At 45.8% G+C, this 17662-nt stretch overlaps 1 protein-coding gene across 3 annotated transcripts in view; it reads right to left on the bottom strand.

Annotated features, from left to right (window-relative positions):
• The window catches only part of dnm3a (dynamin 3a), a 42036-nt gene that overhangs the window by 16040 nt on the left and 8334 nt on the right, over positions 1–17662 (bottom strand). For all 3 annotated transcript variants that reach the window (XM_083766499.1, XM_083766500.1, XM_083766501.1), the window contains 10 exons: positions 15783–15881; positions 14107–14267; positions 13540–13682; positions 13231–13366; positions 12126–12193; positions 10743–10881; positions 10509–10595; positions 10319–10395; positions 10174–10222; positions 5262–5375 (listed from right to left, as the gene is read on the bottom strand). In XM_083766499.1, the coding sequence (XP_083622625.1) occupies positions 5262–5375; positions 10174–10222; positions 10319–10395; positions 10509–10595; positions 10743–10881; positions 12126–12193; positions 13231–13366; positions 13540–13682; positions 14107–14267; positions 15783–15881 (1073 nt within the window). The remainder of the gene's footprint in view (positions 1–5261; positions 5376–10173; positions 10223–10318; positions 10396–10508; positions 10596–10742; positions 10882–12125; positions 12194–13230; positions 13367–13539; positions 13683–14106; positions 14268–15782; positions 15882–17662) is intronic.

Here is a 17662-nt window from a genome sequence, read left to right as displayed (position 1 = left end):
CACACACACACACAAGCACGCACACACACACAAACTTGAGGTGGTGGTGGTGGTGGGGGGGGGGGGGGGGGTGTAGGGTGTATAGGCGCGCAAGTCGTCTGTTTTTCTTCAGGCTCTACGGTGGAGTCCTGGCAGTTGAGGGGGCGCAGGAATGTACGTCTGCTCAGTGTTGTATGGAGATTCAACTCTGTAAACTATTATGGTGCCCGGCGGGCCGGCGCTGCATACGGACGGGCCTAAACGCTGCTGCACGGCCTCCTGTACGGCGGCCGATGTTCCTGTGCATGAAAATGACTTAAGAGCAGTGGTTTTTAAAGTGGGGTCCCGGGAACCCCCAGGGTTCCTTGAGGGGAGATCTAAATGGACACTTGTTATACGGGTCCATTTGTACAGTGCTAGAAATGGTCAAAGTAAGAGAGCCACTGAGTATTGGCTAAGGCTAACTAGAGGGGGAAATAAGGTGTATTGGTGGATGGATGGAGGTGAGGGGGAAGAAGGGGGGGCTATGGGGGAGGGAGACTTTGGAGGAGTGAAGAGGGGGGGGGGGGGGGGGGGGGAGTCAAAGGGGGAGGTCTGCAGTGTAGAAACAGCCATGTGGGATTTCTCTGGGCAGATCTTGGAAGCTGGTGTTTGGACAAAGCCTCAGATTTTCCAGCCAGGAATGTGCACAGTCCCAGGGAGACTGCCAACCACAGAAAGACAGAGAGAGAGAGAGAGAGAGAGAGAGAGAGAGAGAGAGAGAGGGGGGGAGAGAGAGGGGGAGGGAGAGGGAGAGGGAGAGGGAGAGGGAGAGGGAGAGGGAGAGGGAGAGGGAGAGGGAGAGGGAGAGGGAGAGGGAGGGAAAAGAAAAGAAAGGAATATAGAATCAGGGAGAAAAAGAGGGAATGGCGAGAAGAGTGAAGAAAGAGAAAAATACAGGGGGGGGGGGGGGGGAAGAGCGGGAAATGCAAGAGAGAAGAAGCAGAGGTTTGGCTTGGTTCTGAGGCCTAATGAAATGTGTAGAGGTGTGTGTGTGTGTGTGTGTGTGTGTGTGTGTGTGTGTGTGTGTGTGTGTGTGTGTGTGTGTGTGTGTGTGTGTGTGTGTGTGTGTGTGTGTGTGTGCACATGTGGCGGGGCATGCAGATCAGATCTGATCTGATCATCAGTGATCATATGGATGACTAACATGGCTGCGGGGCACGGACAGTGTAAACACATTGTGAAGATGTGTCCAGCCCGACCCGATCCAAATTAGCATCATGGCATCCTAGCTGCAGGTCCAGTACCAGTGCTTGATGCCCGTGGTTAAGCATGCATGTCCTCTCACATCAACATCTGCAGAAAGAAAGCCTAATCCCATTACTCTGAAGCAGATATGTGCTTGTGTGTGCGCCAGCAGTATTATTTGTTGCAGATGTGCAGTGTGCGTGTGTGTGTGTGTGCATGCATGCATGCGTGCGTGTGTCTGTGTGTGCGTGCGTGCAAGTGTGCGTATACTGATTGGTAACTGCTTTGATAGAGAAAAGAAATGTAGGCCACGGTTGTGTGCGTGCGTGTGTGCGTGCGCGTGCCTGGAGCTGTGTCTGGGAACACCGCGTTCAAGTGATGCAGTGTTTATGCGAAGAGTGACCATGCGTCTGTCTGAGTGACTGTATATTTTTTCTCTGCTATTTGCAAGCCAGTTTGTTTACATCAGACTCTGTGTGTGTATTGTATACTGTATATACAAGTCTGGGCACTGTAAGGCCTGTGCAGCGTGTGTGTGCATGGGTGCGAGAGTGCGTGTGTGTGTGTGCGAGAGTGCTAGTGTGCGAGTGTGTGTGTGTGTGTGTGTGTGTGTGTGTGTGTGTGTGTGTGTGTGTGTGTGTGTGTGTGTGTGTGTGTGTGTGTGTGTGTGTGTGTGTGTGTGTGCGTGCGTGCGTGCGTGCATGCGTGTGTATGTGCGCGCGCGTGCGCGCGCGTGCGTGCGTGCATGCCTGCGTATGTGCGCGCGTGTGCGTGCGTTTTAGTTTGGCTTGGGGCAGCTCCAGCTGTGTCAGAGTGAACCGTTCCAAATGCCTGAACTCCCAGAAGAGGAAGAAGAGGGGGAGGAAGGGGAAGAGTGAACGAAGAGAGAGGGGGGGGGGGGTTGGAGGGGGATGGTGAGAGGAATGAATGGGGGAAAACGGAGGGGCTCAGTTTCAGGGCCCAGGTGCTGCTGGGAGAGAAGAGCAAGGGAATAGTGGGCAGACAGACAGACAGACAGACAGACAGACAGACAGACAGACAGACAGACAGACAGACAGACAGACAGACAGACAGACAGACAGACAGACAGACAGACAGACAGACAGACAGACAGACAGCTGTCTCAGTGGGCCTCAGCTGAGCTCTCATTGGACTCATTAAAGAAGAGAAGACGTTTCAGTGGTTAGAAAGAACAATGATAGTTTGATACGCTGCATTCTGGCAGACTATTATACAAGTTGCTCAATAGTCAGAAAACACCCAACTCAACATGGTCCAGTTTGGTCCACCCTATAGCAGCATGTGTGAACCACGTACGTATATCTGACATATGTAGGTGCGCACGTTGCACAGGTCCATGTTTGCGATGCAGTCACTGTGCACATACATGTGTATGATTCCTATTATGTGTCCCATTTCCTCTGACCTCACGTCGGTGAGCAGTGCTGTGCCAGGCTGAGAGTGTTGTGGTGTGTCTGCCTGTCTACACTTGCTGTGCAGACCTTCTGCTCCTGTACAGCAGGCACAGACAGGCAGACAGATGGCAGCCCCGCTGACAGACCAACCAACCAGAGCGGAGGGCCCCGCTGGAACAACCTCTTCCGGCCGCGTACTTGGATATAAACCTGGACGGGATATGCTCTCTGGCGATAATGTGTTCAAATTAAAGTTTTTCTTTTTTTTTAAGTGTTCCGTGCCTCTTGTGCCGTTTCAAAGTAAGATAATATGTATGTGTGTGAAAATAAACTTTTATCACAGCCTGAAACATATATGTTTAATATGTCCTCATTTTCTGCAGTTCAGACATAACGATGTCTGTTAATATTACGTGTATTGTGTGAGCTTGAATTATAAGAGACGAGAATAAGAAGAAGCAACGTCACCAATATCCACTAGTTCTCTATCTCTAGGTCCCAGGTTAAAATATGATTATTTTGGGGGGTCCCGACCCACAGGTTGAGAACCACTGAGGTAATAGGACACCAGCTGGTTGACAAGTAGTACTGACTGGAGCTCATAAGCCCAATATCTCCCCTGCAATACCACACATGCCCTCTAGGGAGATCATAACAATCTCTCTTACCATTTCCTGTCAGTCTACTGTCCTATAAATAAAGGCATAAAAAAAGCCCCCAAAGTTTACACTGGATGTAAACCGTGTAGTGAGAGCCTCACCTCAGTCCTCATGGTCCTTATACCAGGACAGGGTCTCACCTCATGGTCCTTATACCAGGACAGGGCCTCACCTCATGGTCCCTATACCAGGACAGGGCCTCACCTCATGGTCCTTATACCAGGACAGGGCCTCACCTCATGGTCCTTATACCAGGACAGGGCCTCACCTCATGGTCCTTATACCAGGACAGGGTCTCACCTCATGGTCCTTATACCAGGACAGGGTCTCACCTCATCGTCCTTATACCAGGACAGGGTCTCACCTCATGGTCCTTATACCAGGACAGGGCCTCACCTCATGGTCCTTATACCAGGACAGGGTCTCACCTCATGGTCCTTATACCAGGACAGGGTCTAAGCCTCACCTCAGTCCTCATGGTCCTTATACCAGGACAGAGTCTCACCTCATGGTCCTTATACCAGGACAGGGTCTCACCTCATGGTCCTTATACCAGGACAGGGTCTCACCTCATGGTCCTTATACCAGGACAGGGTCTCACCTCATGGTCCTTATACCAGGACAGGGTCTAAGCCTCACCTCATGGTCCTTATACCAGGACAGGGCCTCACCTCATGGTCCTTATACCAGGACAGGGCCTCACCTCATGGTCCTTATACCAGGACAGGGTCTCACCTCATGGTCCTTATACCAGGACAGGGTCTCACCTCATGGTCCTTATACCAGGACAGGGTCTCACCTCATGGTCCTTATACCAGGACAGGGTCTCACCTCATGGTCCTTATACCAGGACAGGGTCTAAGCCTCACCTCAGTCCTCATGGTCCTTATACCAGGACAGAGTCTCACCTCATGGTCCTTATACCAGGACAGGGTCTCACCTCATGGTCCTTATACCAGGACAGGGTCTAAGCCTCACCTCAGTCCTCATGGTCCTTATACCAGGACAGGGCCTCACCTCATGGTCCTTATACCAGGACAGAGTCTCACCTCATGGTCCTTATACCAGGACAGGGTCTCACCTCATGGTCCTTATACCAGGACAGGGCCTCACCTCATGGTCCTTATACCAGGACAGGGCCTCACCTCATGGTCCTTATACCAGGACAGGGTCTCACCTCATGGTCCTTATACCAGGACAGGGTCTCACCTCATGGTCCTTATACCAGGACAGGGTCTCACCTCATCGTCCTTATACCAGGACAGGGTCTAAGCCTCACCTCATGGTCCTTATACCAGGACAGGGTCTAAGTCTCACCTCATGGTCCTTATACCAGGACAGGGTCTAAGCCTCACCTCATGGTCCTTATACCAGGACAGGGTCTCACCTCATCGTCCTTATACCAGGACAGGGTCTAAGTCTCACCTCATGGTCCTTATACCAGGACAGGGTCTAAGCCTCACCTCATGGTCCTTATACCAGGACAGGGCCTCACCTCATGGTCCTTATACCAGGACAGGGCCTCACCTCATGGTCCTTATACCAGGACAGGGCCTCACCTCATGGTCCTTATACCAGGACAGGGTCTCACCTCATGGTCCTTATACCAGGACAGGGTCTCACCTCATGGTCCTTATACCAGGACAGGGTCTCACCTCATGGTCCTTATACCAGGACAGGGTCTCACCTCATGGTCCTTATACCAGGACAGGGCCTCACCTCATGGTCCTTATACCAGGACAGGGTCTCACCTCATCGTCTTTATACCAGGACAGGGCCTCACCTCATCGTCCTTATACCAGGACAGGGTCTCACCTCATGGTCCTTATACCAGGACAGGGCCTCACCTCATGGTCCTTATACCAGGACAGGGTCTAAGCCTCACCTCATGGTCCTTATACCAGGACAGGGTCTCACCTCATGGTCCTTATACCAGGACAGGGCCTCACCTCATGGTCCTTATACCAGGACAGGGTCTCACCTCATCGTCCTTATACCAGGACAGGGTCTCTGCAGTGAGAACGAACCAGTACTCCTTGGCTCCCCCCTTGATGATGCCGATGTTGCTGATAGTCAACCAGCCCTTGCGGACGACCTGCACAACAGAGGGATGAGGGGGGGGGTCAGCTCCAGCGGTGTGGACAGAATGACTTAATGAGAAGCTAGAGGGGTAAAGTTCTCCCAGTCAGTGGAGACATGCAGGCCAAGGTAAGCCGATGGAGACTGCATGATGACAGCAGTGCTGCACAGTAAAAATCCTCAAGGCTAATCTACAAATCGTCACTGTCGAGTGGAAACCTTGTTATGTCCAAAACAAAACAAAAAATAACTTTTTAACAATTTGTTTTTAGTAGCCAGTGCGGCTGGTCAGATTGGAACTTCCAATGGATCCAATGTCTTCCAATGGATCCAATGTAGTCATCTAGTCACAAGCTCTTTTTTCTTTTTCATTGGTTGAATATTTTATACAACCACTTTCACTGAAAATAAAATAGCTGATATTGTATACGAGCTCACAACTAGCGTAAATTGGCTATTTTTTGCTAATTTTGTGTGACACAGGGGTATTCATTTACGGAAAAAAGAGGAAAAACTATACAAACGTTTCTGCCATCAGCGACGAAATTGTTACATTGACATTTTTACTGTGGCTAGAGGACAGAAGACAAGCAAATAGACACTGAAATAGAGATTCCCGAAAAGCTGGTTTGGATGAGTTCTGTATCAAAATAAAAGCTGGTTTGGATGTTCTGTATAGAAATATCTGCCTATAAACACACAAATACAATTCACACATTTCTACCACTTCCCATCAGATGAGGGAAGGGTAGGCAGAGAAAAGTGGACAGGAAGACTAAGAACAGACAAATTGTGTATATTGTTACTGTCGGACTCAACAGAAACGTAAATTAATGCCCTACTTGATCATACTACAGCATGCCACATTGCCACACAAAAGCATAAAAAACAGCAGATCCACAAGCTCAGAGCATGTTTTGAGCGTGTAGTTTTGCTACTTTTGAATTTGAATCATGAAAAGTAACAGTTTTGGACATAATGCGGTTTCAGAGACGATATACAAACAATGACTAGTGAAACCAGAAACATTTTTGGGGAAACACAGTGGTGGAGAGTATAGTTCTACAGTAAAGTACTGTAGTTTACCATTTTTGAGGTAGCCTACTTGTATTTTCGTTATTTCTGTAGGCTACTATTTACTCCACAAGAATTATTAAGACAACTACATTGCAGTTGAAATTACAACATCAATACAAAACGTACATTAACTGATAATGTTAAACTACCCAGCAGCACATAAAGCTGAAAAGTTATGAACACATTTAAATGCATTACTGCATAATGTTATGTTTGGTATTTTGAGGCCAGGATACGTCTGTACTACTCATGTAACAGTTTGATTACAGGACTTTTACTTCCAACTGTTTTGTGGTATTGTGGTAAATCTGAGTACTTGTTCCACCACTGAAATTGTGTACATGAATAACACATCGTTCTGTCAGCTGGAAACCTTGTATATCCGTTACTTTTCAGAAGTAGCATACAGTACCTACAAGCTCAAAACGCTTCACGCTTCACGCCGCATTTCAAGCTGGCAGATCTGCTACTTTTGATACTTTTGTGTGACACCGTTAGTATCATCAAGTAGACTCTACTGATGATACTCAATTAGTAGAGAATTGATTTACGGAAAAACAGAAAAAGTTAGCAAAAAGGAGAGAAGAGGTTTCTGCCCAACAGCGACGGCATAGCAGCGCTTAATTGACCTGGGCTGGAGGGAGAAGCGGTTAAGGAGGATCAGAGGAAGGATGAGATGACATGAAGAGAGTGTGTGATGACACCTCCATCCTGCCGGGTCTGCATGTAAGAAAACACTTGGCCTCTGTGTGTATTTATGGAGTGGCGGAGCAGAGTGTGAGTGCCGTACAGTACGCGATGCAGGTCTGTGAACTGTGAACGCTATAATGCGCTGTGATTGATAAGGAGAGTGTTTGTGATGTTAGCACAGCAGACGGTGGCAGCTGATGGCAAAAGAAACTAAAGGGCTGCATGGCCACAGTGAAACAGACAGCTGTGACAGAGCTGGTGAGGTTAGCCAGTGGTCAGCGGTGTGTCAAAAGCGCCAACCCTTTAGCGTGAATCCTGAAAAAAACGTGTTATCTCTCCAGAGTGGGGAGCGAATGAGCGAGTATAGGCTTTTAAGAGAATGGTCTCCTACTATTAAACGTGAAGGAGGAGCCATACCACCCTGGAATAGGAGAGAGAGGAAGGAGTCATGTCATTTCATTTGTAAAGATGGAGTGCCGTGATCTTTTAACTTTTTCTGATTTGTATGCGTCTATGGAGTTAACATTACTCGAATTCTAATATACCCTCAGGTGTGGTTACAATATTCAAATATGTCTTAAATGTCCCTGTGTATTTTTGGTTTCTTCCTGGAAGCTGAAAGCCTTTGAGCCAGAAGGCCAAATCGAAAATACACATCAAAACCTGACATCAAAACCTTAACCCCTGCCCTGACCCCTCCCCCATTATCATACAACGACAGCTGTGGGCGAGGCTTAAGTTCAGGTGGGTGGTGCTAAGGTGAAAACCAGGTATACTGGTGGGTGTGGCCACATAAAAACATAATTTTAACTCTTTCTGTTTTTTTTAAATAAATCTTCCTCCTAGTATAATCAGAGTACCTGATGATTATGTTTAAGGCGGGGGGGGGGATCAGGATCACGACACCCGGAATAGTGGAAATAGCTGATCTTCGAGCTCACAATGCATCGCACTGCAAAGCATTGTGAGCTTGTAGATCGGCTATCTCCACTACTTTTTGAACATTCAGTTTGGGAACATTCAACGTGGAAACGATTACGATGATATAATGATATGCAAAATTATTGCGATTATCTCAATGAAATTACGATCAGGCGATGTAATAATTGTGACAGGCCTAATCTTCATCATGAATTAGAATTCCTGATGGTGATTCTCACGTGATTGAAACGTTGAGACAATAAACAGTGAGGAGCTTATTTATTTGCCAGTGTGTGCAGACCTTATTTTTGTTTGCCTGCCTTGTTCTATCCAGGCCCCACGGTCACGGAATGATTTGCAGGAATGAGGGATAAACTCAAACTCAGTCAAAAATCAATTCCTAGGACATTGATGTACTGCATATCAACATCAGCCAGGCCCACATTTCCACTGATTCAACATTTGGACCACACACAAATCTCCCTATTATATGCAGATGTGGGTGGGGAAACTGCAGCTGTCTACAATCAACTATTAGCATGATGTTGTGCAACACAGAGTATGTATGCCCACAAAAGAATACCCATGATGTTGATCAGATGTAGCAAAAAACATAATGAAGACCGTGTCAAAGATGCATGATCCATATAGAGGTCCCGTAAAAACATACCTACACAGTACTGACGATGCGAGTATGCGTATTCACTGTGTAGGCCGAGGTAAATCAGTATGTATAAATTATAATACAATCATTCTTAATCTTTTCTTGGCTTTAGTACCGCCTTTCCATGATTTCTGAATCCAAGTGGCCCCTTTATCCATTTACATTTTGCATAGAAAACTGCAAGAGAAAAACATAGCTAGCACATGAGTCAAAACACACTTTTTGAACATTGTAACATTACAAAGAAATGGGGGGTGAAAGAGTTGCAATTAGTGGCTCCCGAGAAGATATCGCTGGCCACAAACATTTCAGTAAGTTTAAATTTGTTATGACATAATTATGTTCAGATAACGTTCAAACAAGTATGGCTTTCTATTCAATAAAAGTTGTTCTGGTCACATAAATGTTTTTAGTTCAATGTTTGTTTTAAAAATGCCATTGACAATGAAGGGAAAATTGACGTCATCTTGTCCCTAACACAAACATAAATGCCATTAACAATAAAGAGAATTTAATGTTTGTTTTGTCACTGTTTGTTTTTTCAACACAATTACATCACCTAATCAACATGAGTTAGTGCACCTCACTTCACACGGGTGTGATTTATTTTTATTTTTATAAAATGTTATCTCACGATTTTGTAACCCAGTTTTCTTTTCACCCAGTGCCAATTATCTAATGTAATCCTGGGCGCTACACTTCCTCTGCCAACCTGGGGGGGGCAGCGGACTGACCTCATGCCTCCTTCTATGCATGAGGAGTCCAAGCTGCTTCTTTTCACCTGACAGAGGGGAATTTCCCCGGCCGGACGTAGCGCGTGGAAGGGACACGTTATTCAGACCAGTTCCTTTCCCCTCCATCAGGCGCCCCGGCTGGCCAGGGGGAGGTAGTTTTAGAGACCAGGATTACGGCATGTTTTTGTGAGAGTATCTACCCTAGGGGACACGGGGAGAACATGCAAACTCCACACAGAAAGGCCCTATCGCCAACCCCCGCCTCGGGTATGGGCACTGATGACGCAGAGGAGGGAACACGCCGCCAGTGCCCACAGCGTCCCCAGCGGGAATCGAACCCAGGACCTTCTAGCTGTGAGGCGACAGCACTACCAACTGTGCCACCGTGCCCCTGAATTAATTTGGTTTTAACACTTTAAGATTCACACTGAGTCCGTTTGATTCAAACTGTTTCTGAATACGATGGTCATGATTCACATTGCCCTTGATTCTTCCGCACCAGAGTACACTTCATTCAACTGTATTCAATGCTTTCACATTGCAGCGATCCGTATCCTTGTACACTTCAATCGGTCGCGAGACACTACCTCCATGTGGTCCCGGGAACGCATCATTCACACTACCACAACATCTGCGGGACAAGTGGTCCCGAGTGCGCATGCGGGACCATAGTGTGAATCTGCTCTAAAGCCAAGGTCAGCATGTATTCAGCAGCATTGCAACCTCACCTGGTTTCCGAAGGTCTTCCGGTTGTTCCCGTTGGTCTTCTGCTGGGCACTGAGAGAGAGAGATAGAGTTTGTTTGTGTCACATTCTACAGCATCATACTCCAACAAGGGGATAATGAGACGTAATTGAAAAATAACTAACTCACTTAGCATTAGCAAAGCCAATAAAATCATCATGATTGGTGTTGATGTAGGCAAGTTGTACATCAATTAACAGCTGGACCTGAACAGGACAAATGTACAGTAAAACTGGTGCTAATTAACCCAATAGGATGAACATTGGACACACTACACATTGATTCCGAAACATTGTCCAAAATTGAGTGTGTGAACAACCTGCTCTTTGCATTTACTCTCTTTTTCCCGGATTTCTGTGGTCACGATTCTCTCTGCCTCTTCTCGCAGTTTGGGAAAAGGACTCAGCTTTAGAGAACAGATACCAGACATTATATCTAAGGTGTTTCGACATGCCAACATGCACATGCATAACACAGTAGAGATATACACATACTTGAAAACACACTACTATTGCATACATACAGTACGTACACACATACAGTAGTTTCATACCATGTTGGTACACTGGCGCACGGTGACAATGAGTTCTTCAGAAACCATGTCAACACATTTAATGCATGGCATGTTCAGATTTACAATCTGACTTCTCACAATGGCTTCAAATGCCGAGTCAGGGGTGAACAGGCCTGTCCTATGGAAACAGAGGCAAGTGGAGGAAAAGGGACATAAGAAAAGAAACAAAAGTGAGAAAATAACAGCAGCATGGCCTCCCTGTCCAATTTGAACTATGGATATGTGTGCATTGTGCAATTTGTGAACAAAATCTGTACAAGTCACAATGCAGTGTTCAGTGGCGCACAAGCACTATGTAGGCTTGTCATGATCTATCTATGCCTCATTTGGACAATTAGAAATAGCAATCTTTACAAATACTTCAATTGCAATCTTTACAAATACTTCAATAGCAATCTTTACAAATACTTCAATAGCAATCTTTACAAATACTTCAATTGCAATCTTTACAAATACTTCAATAGCAATCTTTACAAATACTTCAATTGCAATCTTTACAAATACTTCAATAGCAATCTTTACAAATACTTCAATTGCAATCTTTACAAATACTTCAATAGCAATCTTTACAAATACTTCAATTGCAATCTTTACAAATACTTCACCAATAACGACAAAAGTGCTTCACAAAAACAATGTTGGTGTAAGAGATCCGCTGGATAAAAACAATCTACAATCTAGAATAGATGCATAGATTTTCAACTATGACCCATCTTTCGCAATCATCATTAGATTCAGTTTTACTTTTACTTCACCTGGCATTTCAGGCTTTCATGGTTGGATGTGATGATGTTTTGTCACTTTGTGACATCATGCATGTAGAGGTATGAGCTGGGATTAGTTTAGCCTGGTTAATAAACCAGACCGAATCAGCCGTTGGCAAAAATAGATTACGAAGTAATAGATTACGGTCTGGAGAGGCTCAATTGTACGCCCATTTCCTACACCAGAGAAATGGGGCGGCCAATCGGGACACGGTATGCAATATGGGCGGGCTTTGGTACCGTGACTTTCAATGCTTGAGACCTTTGACTGACAGTAGCTCTGACCAATTGCGTCAAAGAGAAAATGTTTCAACCCGCCCCCCCCTGGAAATTAAATCCAAGCTGAGCCTCCCCAGACTAATATCCCGCGGTCCGTGCGATATTAGTCTGGTTTATTAACCAAGCTAGGATTAGTTTACATGTGGGCGGGACATGCATACATATTTTACATCATTTACATAGTGTTGATACACGCATACAGGCACAACCTGCTCTAGAAGCCCTGGTTTATGGCCATGCCATCTGGCTGCAAAGAATGAATGATGAATAAATACAGTTTCAATTCTTAAAAATCCCACATAGCCAGTGAGCCACACACCTGACACCGTGGGTGTTTCTGATAGCGTATGTGATCTCCCGACGCAATTCGGTCTCATCGAGATCAATCTGGAGACAAGCACAACATGTCATCAGTCAGGGACAGGCAAGGACGTGGCACGCACGCAATGTGAAATGGGACGTTTTACGCACAACGGGTACTTTTACATTTGGTATTTTAACCCATTCTGACCTGAGATCAGATTCATACGAGGTTTCCACTGGACACACACGTGGTCTGATGAACCCATTCTGACCTGAGATCAGATTCTAAAAATGTCAGTCGTACTTCGATTTTTTTCAAAAATAGCAGACCTACAAGCTCGTATCGCGCCACTCGGTGGCGCGATATGAGCTTGTAGATCTGCTATTTTTAAATAGCTAAAGCATAACATGATGCCGACACCAAAATGGGTGCCCGGTCAGAATGGGTTAAGTATACTAGAGTGGTGCCCGTTGGGCACTCACCTACTTGGAACGATGCAAGTTGGAAATGCATGCCACACCCAGCTATTTATATGTGTCCCTTTTATGCCCATATATGGAGTTCTTTGTCAGGCATGCCCAAATATGGACTCTATGCAGATGTCAGAATGATGTCAGAACAGGCCAGCTCCATATATGGAGATATAGAGTACCCGTTCCACCCATCTGTCTGTGTCCCTTTTATGCCCATATGGAGTTTTCTGTATCTGTCTCTCTGTGTCTCTTTATTCCTATGGAGTTCTGTGTCAGGAATGCCCAAATATGGAGTGTTGCGCAATGTGATGTCAGAACAGGCCAGCTCCATATATGGACATTGAGCAGGGGCCCTGTACAGAGCATGGGCAGAGGCCTTTTGTGGCGGTTCTGGACAACCAAGGGTCCGTCTGACTCGACACTGGGCACCCCACAACCCACTCCCTGTGGGGGTGTGGAAGGTGTGTGTCGAATTTGAAGTCGGTGGGGCACACGGTTCTCAAGTTACATGCATTACAGACAAACATGTATAGATATAGAAGATTAGATGCCAATACCTTTACTCAAGTACATTTGGAATACCAGACATTTCGACATTTATATAGTATTGATACTAGTGAGGAATTCTTCCACCCCTGCAGACACACCTTAACCAGTTCGTAGGGGAAGCGTTCGTGGAAGATCCGGTTGATCTTGGCTCCCCCTGACAGCTGTGCGGTGTTTACATTATCACCAGACCCTTCAATGAGCTTCTCAAAGGCAATCCCAAACTTTTGCATTAACCTGGAACACAGAAGCAAATAGGCTCACTCACGTCTGGTAAGGCAGGGCAACACGACCGATTGAGAAATGTGTACACAGTACAGTCCTGAGTCACTTTATCCATCTGTAAATCAAGTGGACATGCAGATACAAATAAAAACATCACACAGTGACAGTTTGAGTAAGTGACTGACTGTAGCAGTGCCTTGGTCTTGCGTGCGGGGTCATCGGGTGTATAATGTCTGTGGATCTCCGCCTCTTTGTCCAGGGCCAAGAGCTGGCTCTGTAGATGAATACGGAGCGCTGGCAGAGTCGCCCTGATGTGGTTGGTCAGTTGCTACGGAAAGAAACGAGGAATACTTTGTGTGCCCCACATATAACTGTAGGTGTAACTCTTTTGTTCTCCAGACTTTTTTCAGTTTTCTCCCATTCTTTGGTCATTATGCCAATTCCCAATTTTCCACACACACATACAGTATAGTTCATGTTAACTGCTAGCCCTTATAGTTGGTCACCTGACAGTAAGGGGTTTCACTGGGAGGGTATAAGTATAATGCAGAGGAACAGGCCAAGAGACCAACCTGTAGGAGTCACTAGTTGTCACTCATAACCTCGGACACACCCAAATCAATAATTTAACGCCATGGACTAGCGCTGACGCTGGTACTGTGAATACAGTATAACACTACTCATGTATGTGTGTGTGTGTGTGTGTGTGTGTGTGTGTGTGTGTGTGTGTGTGTGTGTGTGTGTGTGTGTACCTGGTTGAGGACATTCTGTAAGTGTGGCGTGCCCATGTGGTCAGCCATGTGTCTGTAAGCTGGATGTGACTCAAAGAACTTCTTCTCTGCCAGTAAAGATGTTTTGATGTCCTTCTTGCCGTTAATGTCCTTCTGACTGCGGTTCACTACCCCTATGTAACCTGGAGAGGGAAATGTGAGTGTGTGCTATTATGTCACGTATTCTCAGAAACAACGTCCACACAGTCATTTGGTGCATGAATTAAAACCACTGTCACAGCGCCGGCCATAATACAGTATACACATAGACACGAATGACTTTAGATTTCATGTATGTTTTCTTCATGATCGATAAAAAATCAAATAAACACGGGGGATAAACAGGGATTATTTTCAACTAGACTTTTCAAATCGATTTGTACTTTAATTGCTATAAAGTCCTTAAAAAACAACAATAACAACAATAGTATAGTAACAAAGTAACTGCCCTTTGAAATGTGGTCTAAAAGTCCAAAAGAATGCTAACGGCATGCTTTGGGGAAAGGTCAGCACAGCAGTAATGTCAAGAATGCTGTGAGACGTAAGTCATACATATAGTTTATGAGCTAAACATGCCAGACCACCGCTATGGTCCTTTAAGATTGTAGAACTGTACAGTATGGAAATGCTGTATGTCTCTGTGTAATACCACAGCCCTCTGCCAGAGCAGGGCGAGTATCCATGTCTCTTTAGCACATTAACGTGGGCTAACAGCACTGGGCTCCGTATCTAATGGCTGGGCCCTGCGCTGCTACTAAAGTAGTCATATCAATGGACTTCCATGGCTAATGCATTAACACTGCAGAGGAGGCATGGAAGAGCTGCACCTGGTGCTACCCTGCCCTGAACTGTACTCTATGTACACACAAACATACAGGGACTTAATTATACTGTACATAAACATACATACACGCACACACACACACGCGCGCGCGCACACACACACACACACGCACACACGCACACACAGAAACGTTCCCACAGATACCATCTCTCACTCCCCTCCCTTTCTCTTTCACCCCCTTTTCTTTGGCTTGACTTAAGCACTGAGATGTAGCTATCCAATCTGTAGACCTATTACATCATACAAATACCTTGTGTGTGTGTGTGTGTGTGTGTGTGTGTGTGTGTGTGTGTGTGTGTGTGTGTGTGTGTGTGTGTGTGTGTGTGTGTGTGCGTGCGCGTGCGTGCATGCGTGAGTGTGTGAGAGAGAGAGTTCTTTATTGAGCTCATGAGTTTATGTTACAGTTTGGACTGTGGGAGTAGATTTGGGAGACTGGTGCCAGCCAGCCCAGTGCCCAGTTATCATGTGTGTGTGTGTGTGTGCGTGTGTGCGTGTGTGTGTGTGTGTGTGTGTGTGTGTGTGTGTGTGTGTGTGTGTGTGTGTGTGTGTGTGTGTGTGTGTGTGTGTGTGTGTGTGTGTGTGTGTGTGTGTGTGCGCGCGTGTGTGTGCTCAATCAAGGTTTCATTTCTCACGGATGCCTTTTTATCTAATATGACACATGTCAACACAATACACAATACAATATACACACCCACATGCACACGCACGCACGTACGGACATGCACATACGGACATGCACGCATGCACACGCGCGTGCACGTGCACACACACACACACACACACACACACACACACACACACACACACACAGCACCTCTGCGTAGGGGAAGCAGTCTGTTCTCCAGTATGTCGCGAGCATCCGTCCCTTCATCCATCAGATCCAGCTTGGTAATAACCCCAATGGTCCGCTGGCCTGTAGGACATGGATATTAAACAATTAATACACAAGCACAATATGTTTAAATATATGCATATAATTTAATGTAAGTCATTCATTACAAGCTGGGTTTTGAATGGTAAACATGCCATATACTGTATGCCAAAATCATAGAAAATAGGTGCTTTGAAGCATATACAGTAAGGCCATATATATGGCCATTACTGTACTGTACAGTAGCTTCTACCTACTGCTGTGAATGCCGGTCCCTCAAGTTTACCCTACAAGTCCCTGGAAGAGTGCTCCAACAGAATGACAAAAGAATAAGGGTTGCCGGTCACTGTCATAGACACCGGGAGCTCCTGTTCGTAGACTGTAGCCCTGTCCTCATAAGGCTCGTTTGGACTGCTTTTATTATTTATTTGTATGTATTTTATGGGCCAAGCCCAAAGGGGTGAAAGGCCCCTATTGTTTTTATACCGTCTTTTCTTCTTCCGCTGAAAACCGACGACACTCCAAGAGACGACACTCCCATTAATTCCCATAGTAACAACCAGCGCCCAGTGCCTCCGCCATTTTGAAGTGATGACGCAACTTCCAGTTGCTTTAAAAAAACATTAAAAAGTCATGCTGTACATATACATTAAATATACATTTATATGTATATATTAAGAAAACCTTATAGTATATTTTGAAAACAAAGGAATGCTGCTTCATCAGAGTTGGTGTTGCGACTTTAGTTTAGTCAGATAACTCAAATAGATGTAACCAATATTTATTATAGAATGAGAATACATCTGTACATATAATATTTTATCTTGGCGTTCGGCTCTGCTACATTTTTCTCCCTGCTCGGCACAATTACACACCATCATTTATTTATTTTTAAGAATTTTTTTTGCGGCTTACGCCTTTTTATTGATTTTTGAAGGGACAGACAGTAGGCTGACAGGAAATGGGAGAGATGGGGGGATGACATGCAGTAAAGGCCGTGTCGGGCTCGGGAGTCGAACCTGCGGCACACTGCGACTGGATTACCAGTCCGGTGCCCAGACCGTTACGCCACGGCCTGGGCCAATTACACACCATCATTAAAGAGCATTAAGAGCAGGGAGATAGACATACAATAACAACCCCTCATGGGGAACAGAAATAACACAGCCCACTGGTGGTGCTGGGGTGGCAGTGGGAGCAAACATCAGGAACCAGAAGGAAGGCAGGAAGAAGTATGCAGTCTAGGTGAGCTTAAATACCCCGCCCAATAGGTCAGCTGACTGCCACATCAGCGAATGACATGTGGGTCTTGCAAACACTGAATACACCCACATAGTAATGAAGCATATTAACCCCTTGAGTATATATGTATGCGCCCTTGAGCACAACCTGAAGCCGCTCGAGTATATCTGACTGAACTAACTCCGCAAGCTACGTATCATATATTGTCAATTACTTGCAGGAGAGGGGGAGAGGTGGTGGAGTTACAGTAGTTGCTTTAGCAGACCGTTTGAGGGTCCAATGGAGTTAAGAGGTTTTGTTCAAAGCGTACTTTAATACTTTCCATTGGTTCAATATTTTATAAACAACACCACCCCTGTGGGGGCCTAACCATTAGTCCGAAGTACCGTTTTTCCGAAGTCCCAATGTTCCGAAGTACCGACGTTCCGAAGGTTCATTGATCCGAAGATGTCAATTAGCGCTCTCCGTGGTGCTGAATGGCACTCACCGCATCCCAAAGAATCTCTTAATTTAAGAGCCGCTGGTGTGCACTTGTACATTATATAACCCGACTTCTGCGTGCTGCTCTTATATCTTCCGAT

The sequence above is a fragment of the Protomyctophum parallelum genome (genome assembly GCF_964188405.1).
Source record: "Protomyctophum parallelum genome assembly, chromosome: 6".
NCBI classification, from domain to species: domain Eukaryota; kingdom Metazoa; phylum Chordata; class Actinopteri; order Myctophiformes; family Myctophidae; genus Protomyctophum; species Protomyctophum parallelum.
This window is presented reverse-complemented; position numbering and strand designations above follow the sequence as displayed.